We start from the raw sequence: 17,276 nt of genomic DNA, 5'->3' as shown, positions 1-17,276 counted from the left end.
GGGTGGGGGGATGGGGTAACTGGGTGATGGACATTAAGGAGGGCACGTGATGTAATGAGCACTGGGTGTTATATGCAACTGATGAACCACTAAGTTCTACCTCTGAAACTAATAATACACTATATGTTAATTAATTGAATTTAAATAAAAATTTAAAAAAAGAAATTAGCCTGTTCTACTTCCCACACAATCTTGCCATTTTTCCTCTGAATTGAATTGGAGCATTTTTATGTTTGCCTCACATTTCCAGACAAAAAATTACATTCCCCAGCAAATTGGCAACAACTCCCTTTGTGATCAAGGCAACTTTAACCCAAGCAGGCTCAGTAACAGCAGACCCTGACCTGAGACGTGACCTTGTGTCCTGACACGGAAGTGAGAAGTAGTTTGATTCAGTTTCACTCTTGATCCATCTTTCAGTATCAGAGATTTTGAGCATAGAATACCCACCAGACTGCCAAGAGGAGAGGGTCAGAAGAACCTCTTCTTCCCTCCCCAGGAAGCACTTTATACTGAGTTTAATTAAAAAAAAAAACAAAAACAAAAACAAAAAAACCCCACCACACTAGAGTTTAGTGTAGTATTGTTTCACTACTGGACTTGAATTTGAATCTCATCCTTTTCTTTTGTCAGCTCTGTAATCTTGAGCAAGGCATTTAACCCCCCAATCTCAATTTCCTTTTCAATAAAATGCCAATCATAATAATCTCTGAGTAGATGGACCAAATATGTAGATGGAATCTGCCTCATAAAGCCGTTGTGAGGATTGAATGAGAAACAGATATTTAAATGCTTCTCATAAAGTCTGGCCTAAGACTAAGTGTTCAGCAATCATAGCTCATAAACCTAACAATATCTCTGCTTCATTTCTTCAGTGACTTTTAAATATTCTATTCATGGTGTTCATTTATAGACAGGTCACCATTTGATTATGATTCTAGTGTTCTTATGTGGGTGATAAACTCTCTGTGGTTATCACCCAGCCTTCTGGTAATCAAAGGGCCCCAGAAACACTATGCTTTTAGGAGAGTAAAAATACTTTTAATGTGAGATACCACTTCATAATTCATCTGCTGAGTTTATTTTCTATGTGTACATATCCAGCCGCTGAGCTTGCACAAAAGAATCCCACTTCTTCCACTCAGCTGAAAAGCCGTTGGCTCCAAGCACGTCTTCTAACCACTCTCCATTGCCCCCAGCAGGTTCTTCATTAGTTAGCTGTCCTCTCAGGTGGCTCCTGCAGGAATGGGTGCATATGCTGACTCCCCCACCGTGTTCATAATGATCTGTTTCTGTGCCTGTCTGTCCATTGGTCTTTGAGCTCCTTCAGGATGGGGACTGTGTCTTATTCACTTAGATGATAGCACAGCACACATCCTCATGAAAATATATAAGATGAATAAATGAACCCCCAGGGTGGGACTGAGAGGGCATAAACATGGTAATGTGGAATTTGTCCTGAGAATCCAATTTCTATTTAAGGTTATGTGTGTGGACATGTTTACTGTCTGAGACCTTTGCCCAGATGACTGATTTCACTGCCTTTCCTTCCCTTTCAAAAACTGGAGAGCAAAGATAGAGAAAAGAAATGCTTAATCATAACACCACAGACCAATTTAAACAGAGTTTCAACCGGAAGATTTAGAAGCTCGAGAGACTTGTGTGTGATATCTTCTGAAAGCTGTATGGGGAGGGTTGACATCTTTGTTCATGACTGTGTCAGCCAACAGGGGAGGGTCAGACCCTTCAGGAGAATAAGTCAGAAGGGATCCCTTTATCTGGTAAGTTGTTTTTCTTCTCCCATTTCCCCCTCTCTGGGAAGTTTTGATAAAGTCCATTTAAGCCATGGGAAGAGTTAACTTTATCCTTTATTGTTCATCTTTACTTGTAAAGATGTATGTGTATCTCTACTTAGATGTATTTATATATTGCAGGGGTGATCATAACTACAGCAGAAATATATCTTAAAGCATCACAAAGGTTTATGATATATCATCAAACAAAACAAAAAAAAGCATTGCATTGAGTATATAATGGGATTCTAATTCCATTCCAATTCCACAGTATTAGGGGAGATCTTTTTCCCCTTCTCTATGCTTTTCTGAATTTTCTTGTCTTTTTCTTTCTTTTCTAATTAACAATGAACATATTATATTAACAATAAGGGGAAGGAGCTATATGTTCTTTTTAAAGTTCTAGCCTTTCATCCTCCAGCCTGTTATGCAGAAAGTTCCCTAGTGTTCTCTGAGTAGAGCTACCAGCTGTACAGGAGTAATTAACTGCCTTCTATTTCACAGGATGACAGGTGTGCTAACAGCCATAACATGGCCTGAGACTGGGCACGGTCCAGGTGCTCCCTACCTGTCCAGCCTCCTTTACCACCCTCCAGCCACTGTGCTGTCCAGAGCCTCCCAGGCTGCTCAGCCTTGACTGACTTAAAATGTTCTCCCTACCTGATGTAGTAATGCTTATTCGAAGTAAGACCTCAGCTTTGAAATCACTGTCCCTGGGAGCCTTCCTCAGGTTGAGTTCCCATCATATCTTTTTACTGTAACACATTTTTTTCTTTCTGCATTTATTCGTGTGATTTTTATTTAATATCTAATGACTCTTCCCTAAAAAAAAATAAGTGTGAGGTCCACTAGGGTTTTTCCAAATCCCCAGTGATAGCACGGTGCCTAGAACATTGGAGGGATGCAAATAATTGTTGCATGTATGAATGCATTTACGTAATAGGATAAGTAGAAATCCAAGTACATGTGTGAATGCATCCATGTAATAGGATAAGTAGAAATCCAAGTGGAGATGGGAGGGAGCATTTTCATCGCGTCTGCCCAGAGTCATCAATCTAACTAATGAATCACAGGTATTTGTTGAGTGTCTATTTGCCCTCTGCTAGACACAATAGGAGAGGAAGACTAACATGGGGGAGGGGCCCATAGACTATGAAGAGATGAGAAAACATATGGAACAAATAAATCACACTTCCTATTAAACTACATGGGCGTTATATTGTATTTTTAATGGCCACATAAATAGAAACAATCCAAATTTTCTACATAGAGGATATCCATTTGAGCAAATGGTATTCAGGTTTTCAGCCTGAACAGCCTTTCAACAAAGTCAAGTGTTTCCCCACCATTTTTCTTCCCAGAAATCCTTCTCTACTTCCCTCAGACTCCCTAAAACTTAACATTATCCAATTTAAACACATTATCCATAAGGACCTACAGTCTACAGAGCACCTTCCCTCATACCCATCTAAGAAATGTTTTTAAAAGGAGGCAATGCCGGAACTCCCGGAAGTGCAGGCGCTGCGCGCAGCCATTGAGCACCCGCTGAGGTTGCAGCCATGGACCAAGTGTCATCTTCCATAGCCAAGTCAGTCCAGGGAGCCAACCAGTCCGAGACCCAGGACGCCCAGGACCAGCTCCTCCACCCCACCGGTGTCTTTCAGGTTGCAGAAAAGATGGAAAAAAGGACATGTGCACTCTGCCCCAAAGACATCGAGTATAGTGTCCTATACTTTGCAAAATCAGAGAATATAGCTGCTCATGAAAATTGTTTGCTGTATTCTTCAGCTCTTGTGGAATCTGAGGATCATGATCCACATAATCAAGACAGAAATTTTGATGTGGAATCAGTAAAGAAAGAAATCCACAGAGGACGGATGTTGAAATGTTCATTTTGTAGTAAAAAAGGAGCCACCGTGGGATGTGATTTAAAAGCCTGTAGCAAGACTTACCACTTTTTCTGTGCCAAGAATGACCACGCAGTTCTACAAATTGATGGATCTCGAGGAATTTATAAAGTGTTTTGCAAATAACATGCTCCATTGACCGACGCTCATAATGACCCACTCCCAGGAACGTCTGGTACCTTCCATCCTCACTACAGAGGGCCAAACAAGGACGTGGACTGAAAAGAAAAAGAGGAAGGAAAAAATGTCTCTCAAAAGACATTCATCCACCTGAAACGTTGACATTCGATAGATTCATGAAGGAAGAGGAAGGCAGACACACAGCTGTGAAGACTGGTTTTCTTAAGAAATGTTAGGAAGTGGGGCTTCTTAATGATTTATTTGAAGAAATATTAGACAAACTTCATTTGATTCAAGAAAGACTCATGGGTGACACTGCTTCTGATTCAGACCATGAAGAAATCGAGACTTCACTTTTTGACTGTAAATTGTTTGAAGACACATTTGTAAATTTTCAAGCAGGAATACAGAAGAAAATCCATCAATGTGAAGAATGGCAGAAGCAACTGAATGACGAGATTGGAGTACTTAAGGACTTAAAGCAAACCGTGTGCTCTCTTCAAGGAGATAGAGACATGATGTCAAGTTCTACTTCAGTATCTTCTGTGTCTTCTAAGGATTACCATTTCCTAAATCAGGAATGAGGCTCAGTTGCAAGCAGGCTACAAACTGAAGACCTGACCTGTGGAAGCCACACATCTTTAGAACTAGGCCTCTCCTGTCTCTCCGGACTTCAAGCTTCAATCCTCATCAACTCTTACCTGTTCTTGCTGATTGACATTTCATTTGATCCTGCCTCCCTCTTATTATCATCTCACTTCTCTCCAATAAAATGTTTCTCAGATTCTACTTGAGTAAACTGGATCACACCTCCCATCTCTCCCACCCGCTGCACTGAAAATCCTCTGGTAGCTTCATGCTGGTACATTCCGCCCCCCTTCCCCCACTCCAGTGATCTACATTGATTCCAGTAACACACAGGGTGCTCCTGGAAGTAAAGGCTCCCCAGGGCCTTTGCACATCTTGCTGTGAAGCCTTAACTGCTCTTTTACCTTTCTCTGCCTGTTCCTCCTGCAGATCTCACTATACCAGTTCTACCACTCATTTCATCTGAGTACTTTTCCTTCCCATCACTTCCCAGTGTAACCCACTGTATCTTACATCATTCTGTTAGGGTACAAGCTGTCTGAGGGCAAAAACTCACTATTCCTGTGTTTTGCTACCAACGCATTCCCAGCACCTAGCACGCTCAATAAATGTTAAATAAAGCATAAACTGTTCTTATCCTTTGAGACTAGTTCCAGCTTATAATGAGATATAATAAATTTGAGTATTTTTACTCCACTTGTACCAAAAAAAAAAAAAAAGGAGGCAATGCCAAGAGGGTCTGGAGAGTGAAAATTAGCACAGAGGAAAAGGAGGCAAGTCTCAGGAAAACAAAAGCCCCAATGCACATGCACTCTCTGTGTACCAGGTACACTCCAAGCCCTTCCTGTATAAATCCATTAATGGTCCTAACACTTCCACGCAGTGACTGTTATCATTGTTTATTATTGAGATAGCTGAAGGAACTGAGTCACAAGGAGGGTAGTAAGTTGCCCAGGGCACACTGCTGGTGGCTGGCAGAGCCCAACTGTCTAGCTCCAGGGCCGGCGCTCCCAACCACTGCATCACTCAAGCTGCCCTCCTCTTCTCCCCTCTCAGTATCTGCATTCCCCTCCTGTTACTCCTTCATTGCCACCTCCCTCCCTAGGCTTTCTACCTCTACATAATTAATCCCTTCCTCTTGGGCCCAAATTCCTCAGTGCAAATGCATCCCCAAACTCCTTAAATCATCGTTATCTTTGGACTTCTCTCCAGATCCTTCCATTTTATTCCATTTTTAATCTACCCACAAGATGCCTATTTACAAGCTTGTAACACTCATGGAGAGAATGGAGAATAACACCCAATACCGCACAACTGGAACCCCAAGAAGATAAACGGGAGGTAGCGTTTTCCGACTTGACACTGAGTACATGATACTTGATTTGAGGCTGGCTGATAACAACTCTGAGAAGTAACAACAATGGCTTACTTTGGGTGAGTGCCCACTGTGGGCCAGATATGGTTTGAAGCACTCTCCACGTATTAACTCATTCAACCACACAACAACCTGTAAGGTGAGTTCTGTCACTGTCATTCTGTTTCACAGTTGGAAAAAAGAGGCGTAGAGAATTTAGGTCATTTGCCTAATGGTGAGACACACGTGCGGCCAACATGGGTCTCAGGCGGCTCAGCCGCAGAGCCCAGGCTGAAGAGCACTGAGCCAACGCCTCCTACTCCCACACACGAAACTTACAGTTTACATTTTTTCTGATACAAGAAGCAGAAGCTCTTTTCTAATAATGACCCATGTCTGTTATATTTCATTTCAAAACTGTTTCCAGCAATCACACCTCGCCCCTCAGGATTTTCTCAGTGGAGTTTTCCTTTCCTACCTTATTATTTTGTATTATTATTTTTGCTCCCTTGCCTCAGAAGTCTGCTGGAATTGTTAACATTCACTGAGATTTCACAATAACTGGAAAATTTACACTGGGACATTATGAGTAAGACAGAGCATATTTTCCAAACGTCCGACCTTAAATTGGGGCTCATATCATAAACAGAGGAAACTTGACCCCTTGGGTGTGGGCACTATTCCTGCGCTGCTCAGCCTGGGATGTCCAGGAGTGATTCACACTTGCCCCTGTCTCCAGACCATCCCCCATGGAAGTAGGTAACCTCCTACCCCCCGGTGACCACTGCTACTAAGTATTATCAACTGCTCCTGCATTATCAACATCCAAATTCATGGGAAGGGCTGTGGTGAATTTCTGGAACTTGAATAGGAAGTTGCTTTTCTAAACAGCTTGACACTGAGGGGAGGCAGCAAGACTATAAGAAGTCTGGGTTGGGCAGACGGCCGAGAGGAAGCTGAGGCGCAGAGGAGATGGTAAGTTCATTTCTCTGTACTCTGGGAACTGGGTGAGATGGTGGCGTAGAGGCTGAATTCTGGCAGATAAAGTGAGGAAGAGCAGTAGTCATAGCACTTTATGTTGAATAGCTCTTTGAAGTGTGAGCATGTCCAAACCTGTGGTCCATTTTGACCTTCTAACGTCCTTGGGGGTTGACGTTGCTATGTCCATGTGATGAATGAAGCCCCTGAGTCTTATGGAGACCAGGAGTTTCACCTACGGCCGCACAGCTAGGCTTGACGTTGTCTGGATCTGGACCTCTGTCCCCTGGCTCCCCTGCTGCTGTTTTTCCTTCTGGAGCTTACAGAAACTCTCATGGTGCAGATCTTGGTAAACCCTTGGCCACCTTCTCCAGGATTGCTCTTCTCTCTGGCTTGAAGGCGAGGCTGAGCAGGTGTCCTGGGACAACCTGTGATTGAATGTGGTCTTGTCCCAGCCCTCCTGGTTCCCTCTCTGAGCCCTAGGAGTCTGCTGGGACTTACAGGTGGAGTATCCACATGGTTTCCATTTCTGCCTTAAGTCTCCATCCTGTTAGTGATTCGGTTTCTTCGTCTGTAAAATAGATAAGTTCTAGCACTTTACTTTATAGTGTCATTGTGACGATTAAATAAGATTGCACCAAAAAACATTTAAATCAGAGGCTGGCACATGGTAGCTGATTAGTAAATGTCAGCTATTATTGTTGTGAAAAAGAAAAAATTTGTGGAGTTTGGGATCCAGGAAAGATACAAGGAAAGCTAGGCATTTTTGCACTTGTTAACTGATAAGACACACAGTTTTACTTCTGACTTACCAGGAGGATCTCCCACAGTCCCAAGATACAAAATCCTGTAATCTGTGGCTAGTAAGGAATCAACTCTCCCTGTTTTTGAGCACTTTTCCACGGGATGCCAGAAGAAAGCAGCATTCATACATGATTCACCCCACCTCTTTGCTTTACTATAGTACACTTTTCAAATATTTGCAATGGGGATTTTCTGTACTGGGGAGAATAGAGAAGATTGAAGAGAACAGGAATGAGTTTGAGTCTGTCCTGAGTTTGAACTCCAATGACATGAGAATGTGGATTGATTTTGTCTCATCTTTTGCATATCATACATCCTCTGTGTTGGTCAACTTACATGGATAAGGAGTTAGTCATCTCTTCCTTCTATTCAGCTTGGGATCCTCCTCTATATCAGAAGTATGTTGACACATTGGATCGTGGGATTCTTTGAGGTTCTAGTGAAAATACAACTCTTCATCCCAGATGAAAATGCAAACATCCACATAAACACCAAGCTTTCTGGACAAGTACAGTGGGTTCCCCGACCCGCACATGGGTCTTAGGTTAAGAACCCCACTCTATTGCCTCCTGTGCTTTATGTTTAGAAGCTTCTCCATTAGCATCTTGAAACTGGGCTGGAACTCTACAGTCTAGTGCTGAGGACTCCAGCTCTAGAACTGTTCTCAATATTCCAAAAGTAAGACCTTTTCCTTTGCCCTTGGGCACATTTGGCTCTTGGGATTCAGGAACTTCAACCCTCTGTGTGTAAATTTGGCTTCAAGTTCAGAGTGGCTTCAATTAGCCTCTAGGACCTGAGGAAAGAGGCTAAGTTTTATCTGGTGGGGTGTTTTCAATGAGATGAATCTCAGAGAGGGGAGCCCTTGATTGGGAACTTGCAATTAAATTATGCTGATGTTAGTCGGAATTCTAGTGGTTTAGGGAGCAGGTCTGGATTTTCCTCCATTTATACCTTAACCATCTTAGGTCTGAGGTTTTTAGTTCTTACTTTTTCATTACCTGTTTTTCAAAATGAAGCTACCTGGTTCACCTTCTCCTTGGCCACTGGTTCTTAGAATATGTAGCTTCAGAATCCTGTAAGTGGAAGCTTACTAATCAAATTTTCAAAAATCAGAATGACCTGCTGCCTAATGGGCAATACTGAGAAAAGACCCTGGACCAATCCTAGAGAGTAGGCACATGGTGGTTTCATGAATGACATTGATTACATTATCTTTTAGGTGTCTCACTTCTTTGAAAAGCAGACAGAAACTTCATAAAGTCAAATACAAAATGATTCCTTTATATTTGTAGGGATATAGCTCAGTCATGCTCCAATGGACTTTTTAAAAATTAGGTATGCTACTTTATTTTTTATTGCTAGTATTTCAACCTAAATAATGGTGATTCGTAGTCTAACTTAAATATGCGCTTTGATTCTTTGTGTTAATGTCCTGGGTTCCTTCCTGTGTTTATTTCTAATTTGCTATTGGCCTAGAGACCTCCTTTTTTTTTTTCACTGTGCTTCATTTTCTACCTTTAAGCCGCTGGGGCTACTAACATCTGTGCTACACCACCACCACTACCATCCAGAAACTTCAGGGAAGTATTGTGCAGTTGTGATGCCTTGTGAAACCTGGACTCTGCCACCAGCAATTTGTGTAGTTCTGTCTCCTCCATGACTCTCACATCTACCTCCATGCTTTGCATTCTCATTGCCCCCAGCCCAAGCCAGACCCCCTTTTACTCCCACTGGGACTAGTACAGTAGCCTCCCCTTTGCACAGCACAACCTTTCTGCCGTTAATTCATCAAAACCACCATAGTCAGGTGCATCTGCTCAGGAAGCTTCTCTGTTCAGAGCCCTGGCAATTAGATTCCTTCTGCGCACTATTACATCAGACTTGCAAGATCTAGTCCCAACCTGATGTGATTTTGAGGGGGGCTGGTTAGGAGCTGGCAGCCACAAAAGAATTCTTGAGACTTTTTCAGTAGAAAAAGAGTGTTTTTATTATAGCATGGGGACAGGACCCGTGGGCAGAAAGAGCTGCACTGGGATTGTGAGGAGTGACTGGTGATACAAGATTTTCTATCCTATGGAAGGGAGGGTGATGTTAGGGTTCCAGGAAATTGAGTCTATGGCTTTCTGGAGATTGCTCTTTTATTGTAAATCATTAAGACAGTTGCAAACTGATGGAGACTACTGTCTTGCATGACTGTGAGCTCTATCAGTTAGCCCTTTGTTATTCCCTTTCCTTTGTTCTTGGACAGCCAGTAGTGCCTGAGGAATTTCACACATATCCCACCTGGGAGGGGGGTGGGTTGCAGGGTGTTAGCTTGTGCTGTGCCCTCAGCTCCCTTTTTGCTCCCTCATCAAAACTACCTTTTCAATTAACCTGTAGGACCTCCCAGTTTTCGACATCAATCAAACCACATCACTGCCCCTATTAAAACACCCCAGCCTCTGACTCCTCTGCATTTAGAACAAAATCTCATCCCCTTGTTTTAGTTCCTAAAGCCCCGGAGTGATCTGTCACCAGCTTCATGTCATGCTCTTCCTCCCACTGCTCATTCCATTCCAGCCACACTGATGCTTCATGTTCTGTGAACACTCCGCACTTTGCTGCCACTCAACGCCTTCACATCAACTTTTCCTTCTGTCTTTAATTCTCTTCTTCCTGATTCTCCATGGCTGGCTTCTTCTGGCCCTTCTGCTTTCAGTTAAAAGCAGTTAAAAAATCTCTCTTAGAGAGATCCGCCCTGAGCTCCTTGCCTAAAGTAACCACCCAGTCCCTCTACCACATAACCCCACTTCTATTCCCTACTTGGTGCTTATCACTAGTTTCCAGGTTTCATGTTTATTTGTTATGAACTGCTGTGTATTTATTGGCATTTCATTGTCTGTCTTCCTCAATAGATTGTATATTCCACAAGGACAGGAATGTCCTTTTTTGCCATTTTAACGCCAGTGCCTTGAAGAGTACCTGACACATTGTAGGCATTTGATAAATTAATAGTTACTGAAATAAGCAATGGGAAAGAACAGGGAATAACGGGGAGGGCCTGTCTTGGTGGGGGCGATGGGGGGAGGGTAGGATTGTTGATAGAGAAGTCTCCTTTCAGGAGGAGATTTTTGGATTTAGAGCTAGGCACACAGAGAAGGAGAGGGTTCTCTGGGCAATAAGGAGAATATAGGGCACATACAGGGCATTCTGGAAACTATAAGATGTTTCGTTATAAATGCATTGTAGAATTGTGTGGGGGTGAATAAACTGAAAGTTAATGGCAGGAGATTAGACTAGACAAAGGGAAGAGGCCACATTTCGAAGGGTCTTACATGTGTCATCTTGAAGAGTTTGTGTTTATTGCTCAAGGAGTAGGAACAGCTGATGGACTTTAAATAGTAAAGTGGTATGATCAGGTTTTTTGTTAGGAATATCTTTCTGACTTCATTATAGAGAAATAATTGAATATGGGTAACTTGAAGATAGTAAATTGAGGAGAGACCAATTAGAAGATGTGCAGAAAGGAAAGAATTATGTACCTTAGTGGTAAGTGGAAATCTGGAGAATGACCAAGTATCTGGTCAGAAGGTAAAGTCAACAGGATTTGATGACAGGTTGATGTGAAGGGTTTGGACAAAGGAGAAAGATCCTCGGTCTTTGAACCTCCATGGTCCACCTGATGAAGGACTTCAGGGTCACAGGGCTCAGGACAGTGAGATTGTCTGCTAGTAGGAACCTATGCCTCTTATATGAGTCCCCTTTGGTGCTAGAGGCTTTCTGAGAGTGCCACTCACTCCCGAGGGTTAGATTGAAATTTGCTTTCTCGTTCCCAACTTCTAAGAGCTGCTGCTACTTGATGCCCCTCCAGGCTTTCCTGAAACACACCACCCATTATAAAAATCCTCAATTTCCCCACTTGTCCACATATCCTTCTATCTTACCCATACGGTGTTAAGAGAGTGAGTCCTACTCATTTGTTCCCTCACACAGGATATTGAGCCATCATGCCCCTTGCTTCTCTTACACGCAAATAGAATGAGACAAGGTACCAAGATCATTTTTTTTTTTGCACAGCTTTCTTACGCTCTTCTGCTTAATCATAATATACTTTTAAATTTGATACAATTACTGCTGTAGCCCTTAAATATTGAGTTATAATTATCACATATTTTTTCAGTATTTTCCTACTCAGCACCCAGTTCTTACTTTCAGTCATTCCTGTGCCATTGTTCTTTATTTGTTCATTCATTCATAAAATATTTATTAAACATTAAACATCTGCTCTCTACTATAGTTGAGATTCAGACCTAAGTCATCTTGGCCTTGAGAAGCCTCTGCCATCAGCATCTTCCAACTGTACACTCATATGCTTGCTTTGCATTTGGATTGCAGATGTCATGCTCAGGAGGGAAGTCAGGGATGGAGATGCTGCCTGGGGGCCATTTGGCACACAGATGACCAGAAGAAGACCTCAGGAAAGCAGATGAGTGATAAGAGAATTGGGTCATGGAGGCAGGACCCCAGGGTACTCTCTATTGCTACAAGTGCAAGCAGAGGGTTGAGATAGATTCAGAGGAAGACTTATCAAAATCGCTCAAGATGTCAAATAAGAGTCAAAAGAAGAACCAAAGGAAGCATTTTAAATAAAAGGAAGTATTCAGTAGTATTTATTGCTGCAGAAAGGTTAAGGAAGATAAGAAGGGAGAGTGTTCACTGGGTTTGGTAATTAGAATTTCAGTGGTAAAGTTAGCAAGAGCAGTTTAGTGGGCTGGTGGTTGGAGGAGGCTGGAGATAAAGGGAAACAAGGAAGTTAAAGAACCTGAACCAAAGGGGAAGGAGAGAAATCAGTATGGGGGCAGAAGACAAACAGTCCAGGGAGAGACATTGTCAATTCTGCCTCTAAAAGCGCAAAGCTATGGTCTACAACATAGGAGGAAAGAATCACTTTCCATGGTACCATTTCTTCCAACTTTGATGCCGGCAGCCATCGGGCTCCTGCTGGCATCTAGTACCTCTTCCTAAGCAAAGTGAGGGCAAGAGAAAAAACACCCTGTCTTGCACTTTCTCTCTGCCCCTCTCTTCACCCCATTTTTTTCAGTTCTTATGAAAAGTAAAATTAAAGAGAATCACAGTGTGAAGCAGCTTTAATGAAGGTTTACCCAGGTTTACACTATTTCCCAGTGACATCTAGTTTGAAGTTGACTGCCAGAGAACATTAAAGGAAAGATCAGCAGAGCACGTGGCAGTTTCTCTTAGAGACATTTCCTCTTGTTTCAGCACTTAAGTGGCTTAGTAACACAGGGGAACAGTCCTTAAATCTCCAGGATCTTAGAGTTGAAGATGACACTGTAGAACAGGAACAGATGTGAGAAAGCCTGCCCACCCCAAGGAAATTTCAGAGGAAAATGGCCACTCAAAGGAAGATTCTTAGGCATTACCCATTCTCCATGCTCACACACAAAACCCTTGTCCGTTGCCAGTGACTTACTCTGTTGCCTTGAATTTCACAGAGATTTGAACTTGCAGTCCATTAAACACGGACAGAGTGAGTCCATGAACTGTCTGAAATTGTCTAAAAGAAAAAATTGCAATTGTGCATTTTTTTAAGAATCCTGACTCTAATAGCTCTTACCAGACTTTCAAAGGAGTTCAAGAGTCCTGCAAGAATAAGAATCATTATGTTAACCCAACATCCACCTTGAAAACCTTAAAATTTTAAAAACTCTTTCTCTCTCTCAATTCTGTTTAAACCATATTTCAAAGTTTAAACAAACTAGTTAAAATGTGAAACAGCTCTTTTGGGATAGTGGCTGGAGTTGGGCACTGATAAGGAAGCAGGAGCCTCCCTTGACTAGCCTCCCACACACTTCCTTGAACTTTCCCTAAAGCCAGAGAAAGCCCTAGAAACGCTCTACAGAGAAATGTACAGGGAGACAAACTTCCAAAGGGCACACGGAGAGCACCACTAGATTAAAACACTATACTTCGGGTGCCTGGGTGGCTCAGATGGTTAAGCATCTGCCTTCGGCTCAGGTCATGATCCCAGGGTCCTGGGATCGAGTCCCGCATTGGGCTCCCTGCTCCTTGGGAGCCTGCTTCTCCCTCTGCCTCTCTCTCTCTGTCTCTCATGAATAAATAAATAAAATCTTTTAAAAAATAAATAAAACACTATACTTCTCCTCTAGTCTACTGGAGAAGAAATCCAGTGCACGTTCAAAGGTAAATATTGGGGTCCCCTTCATGAGATCTACATTATTGTGTTCTTCAGTGGTAATACTTTTGCTGCTTGTGCCTCTGAAAGAATTTTGGAAAATTGTACAAACTCTCACACCCTTCTAAGTGGAAAGCTAACTTTTTTGTCATAAGTTTTAAAACTAATAAAAGATGGGATGTCCAATACATTGTAAAGATTAGCCTTTTACAATAAATGTCACATCATTTCTTAATATTCATTCCAGTGGAATTAAATGCTGTAGTGATCTAATAACCCTCATCAGTTTAAAAAAAATATAACTAAGTTCTGGATAATAGGAAATTTTATATTATTTGTTTTCTCTCCTTTAATACCTATTTCTATTCCACTTCCTCTGCAGAATTGTAACCTAATATAATACAATTTTAAGCTTAAAGTCTTTACTTGATCACTACATCTTACTTCTTTACAAAAAAAAGGTAATAAATCAAAATTTAAAAGATTGAATTTCCTGAAAGCACATGTGATTTTAGACTCCCCAACCTTCAGTTCTTTCATGTGTGACAGGAAGGAGTTGCATAAGATGAGTATTCCTGGAACTTATTTGCCTAAAAACATTTTTAAAATGTTAACAGATTTGATGAAATCCCAACAGAAGGGAACTCTTTAGAAATAATACTTGTTATTGATCCAAAGGGAATAAGTTTATTATATGTATTAAAATATATATGTACTTTGCATATATATTAAATATTGAATAATATTGTGGACATAGGCTGAAATTGTCAAGCAAGAAGATAAAACATAGATTAATAATACAGAGTGGTTGGCATTGCACAGGACAATTCATTGATGCCCCGTGCATCAAAGTATAGGTCAGTCAGGGAGTTTGCATTCAACTTCCTAGTATTTGGGGGTATGGCATACTAGTTCTTAAAGGGAGATTATTGCATAATAATAATGACGATATTTTTCTTATGTGTTTATTACAAAGTGTTTCGTAAACAAAAAATATTAGTTGCACAAAGTAGTTACTTGACAAATATTTGTCGAACGAAAGAAGAAACAAATTCTGTCCTCGGTGTTGGTGCAGGGTAGAACTCAGAACAGAGCAGTGAGAAATAAGAAGGAAGCAGAGGGCTTGAACCTCCACACTGATGGAAACAGGGAGGATTATGACTCAATATAATGATTATTAACAAGAATTTTTTTGGCCCCACTGATTTCACATCGATGCTAAAAAGAAGTTTTCTTTTCTTGTTTCAGGCCAGGTGCCTAAAAGCCATCTGGAACTGGAGATTTCAGAGAGTGATCTTCAGAACTGTCCAACTCCTTTGCTTCAGTGCCCTGATCTTTGGTAAACGTTATGTTAACCCTTCATCTGGGCCTGAGTAATGAGGGGACCTTCTCCAAGTAGAAGTTAAGGATGGTAGTCAGTAGTTATGAGGCCTGGGAATACTCTCCCCACCCAAATGCCTGGAAAAAAAAATGCACCCAACACCATCACATTGCTGGAAAACTCTGGACAAACTGAAACAGACATCTCCAGGACCAATTATCCATTAGACACAGCAGGCACTGGTCCACAGTACCATTAGGGACCCACAAAAGTTTCTTAGCATACTATATATATATATATACTATATATATATATATATATATAGTAAATTGTAAAATTTATTAGCAATTGTAAAATATAGTTTTGAATATTTTATTATGGAGGAAGAGGCAGATTAAGGCAAAACTGCCTAAACTCCATGGAGGTCAATAATGCAGCCCTGGTGACTCCAACATAAAGTTTTAGGGCAAAGCAATTCAATAGAGGTATCAGTGAGGGAGAGACAAACATAAATGACCCTCATGTGGGCAGCAGAGGACAGGGTTGAATAGGAACAAGACTCTATAAACAGGAAAGAGAGCCACTTCCAGGTCTGATTGCTTGCATTGTCCACTTCTTCACATGGGATCCGGCCTCTTCTGGCCCGGGTGAGTTCCCACTGGCTACAAAAACAATATCTTCCATCAGAGTGCCCCTTACACTTTTGAAGGGCACATACTTTATTTCATTTAATATCACAAACATGTCTTCAAAAGGCTTGTTTTAACAAGTGAGTGAGCAGAAATGGAGGACACAGTGTAATTTATCAAAGAAAAACAGTCAAGAGAGGTGGAATGAGTGTAAGATTGCAGATCGGGGGATTTGATTTATAACCTGCCTCTGCCACAAACATGTTGTCTTTCACTCAACAAGTATTTATTGAACACCTGTTAAGTGCCAAGCTCTGTGTTTGGTGTGAAGGACCCGGAAATAAAAACAGACCACCATCAGGATTCACAATCTAGCATCTTACCATATCACAGGAAGAGACATTCCAATACCCAGTGACAAGGGAGGTGGAAGCAGAGGTGAAGTGTAGTGGGAGCCTGGAGGAAGGAGCAGCAAGCCTACCTGGGCAAGTCATGGAAAGTAGGGGGAAGAAATTTTACAAGGCATATGTGGGGAGGGCAGCCAGAATAGCAGGAAGAGCATTGCAAAGACAGAAAGTGGGAGTCTGTTTTGCTAAGAAGGTAAATATGGTGGGTGATGAGACTGGGCCAGCAGCTAGACTCCAGATCATAGAGCATCTTATTTTCCATATGAAGAGGTAGAACCTGTAGATTCAAAGCAGCCACCAAGACATTTTAGGTGTCATTTAAATTGGGCAAATTACTTAATATGTCTCTTCCATTTATAAAAGGAGGAGAAGATTAGACGACCCAACTCTGTTACCATTATGATTCCAAATCTCTAATACTAAGGATCCTCAGAGTACAATTTCCTATTCTGACTTCATGTATATATTTTTTAGGTGAAAGATGGAAACTACTCTTCTTCCTTAAAACAACTAGATTAGACATAAAAGAGTCATGTTTTAGGTATTTGCTTTCCAGTCAGAAGCTCATCTGACTATATAGAAGTGTATTTATGCTCACAGAATCCTCTGGTTAGGGATGTTAACCTGGCATTCACTCTCCTTTACTCAGAATTAATAAAGCAGAAAGAAGTGGCAGCATGGACCTATAATTACAGCATGAAAGCATATTCATGGAACTATTCCCGGGTATTCTGCCAGAAGTACTACACGGATTTAGTGGCCATCCAGAATAAAAAAGAAATTGCTTACCTCAATGATGTCATACCTTACTACAGCTCTTACTACTGGATTGGGATCCGGAAGATCAATGATAAATGGACCTGGGTGGGAACCAAAAAGCCTCTCACCGAAGAGGCTGAGAACTGGGCTGACAATGAGCCCAACAACAAGAAGAACAACCAGGACTGTGTGGAGATCTACATCAAGAGTGTGTCAGCCCCTGGCAAGTGGAATGATGAGCCCTGCGGGAAAAGGAAGCGGGCACTATGCTATACAGGTAGGATCTTCTCTACTCTGAAGATTGTCTGTTTAAAACAAATAACTTCCCTGGTTCATTAATATAGCCACTGTGTCGGTAACATTGAGTCACAAAGTCAGGGATGTGAGAACAAAGAATAAACTACAATCAAGCAGCGTTACTGA

At 41.6% G+C, this 17,276-nt stretch overlaps 1 protein-coding gene and 1 pseudogene across 14 annotated transcripts in view; both read left to right on the top strand.

Annotated features, from left to right (window-relative positions):
• Positions 1 to 1,632: 1,632 nt before the first annotated feature.
• Positions 1,633 to 17,276, top strand: part of SELP (selectin P) — a 43,393-nt gene continuing 27,749 nt past the window's right edge. For 9 of the 14 annotated variants that reach the window (XM_073899982.1, XM_025877646.2, XM_025877640.2 and 6 more), the window contains exons 1-3: positions 1,633 to 1,781; positions 14,986 to 15,076; positions 16,744 to 17,130. In XM_073899982.1, coding sequence (XP_073756083.1) covers positions 1,686 to 1,781; positions 14,986 to 15,076; positions 16,744 to 17,130 — 574 coding nt within the window. In that variant the 5' untranslated portion in view covers positions 1,633 to 1,685. Of the gene's footprint in view, positions 1,782 to 6,586; positions 6,738 to 11,966; positions 12,554 to 13,711; positions 13,746 to 14,985; positions 15,077 to 15,489; positions 15,706 to 16,743; positions 17,131 to 17,276 lie in introns of those variants that run through there. The other 5 variants (XM_073899981.1, XM_073899984.1, XM_025877639.2 and 2 more) reach the window with 5 other exon arrangements.
• On the top strand, positions 1,665 to 5,104 carry LOC112828531 (PHD finger protein 11-like; annotated as a pseudogene).

Source organism: Callorhinus ursinus, unplaced genomic scaffold, assembly GCF_003265705.2.
Source record: "Callorhinus ursinus isolate GAN/ISIS: 27379988/994484 unplaced genomic scaffold, GSC_fseal_2.0 scaffold13, whole genome shotgun sequence".
NCBI classification, from domain to species: domain Eukaryota; kingdom Metazoa; phylum Chordata; class Mammalia; order Carnivora; family Otariidae; genus Callorhinus; species Callorhinus ursinus.
Note: the sequence above shows the minus strand (reverse complement) of the source record. Positions and strands in the feature narration are given on the sequence as shown.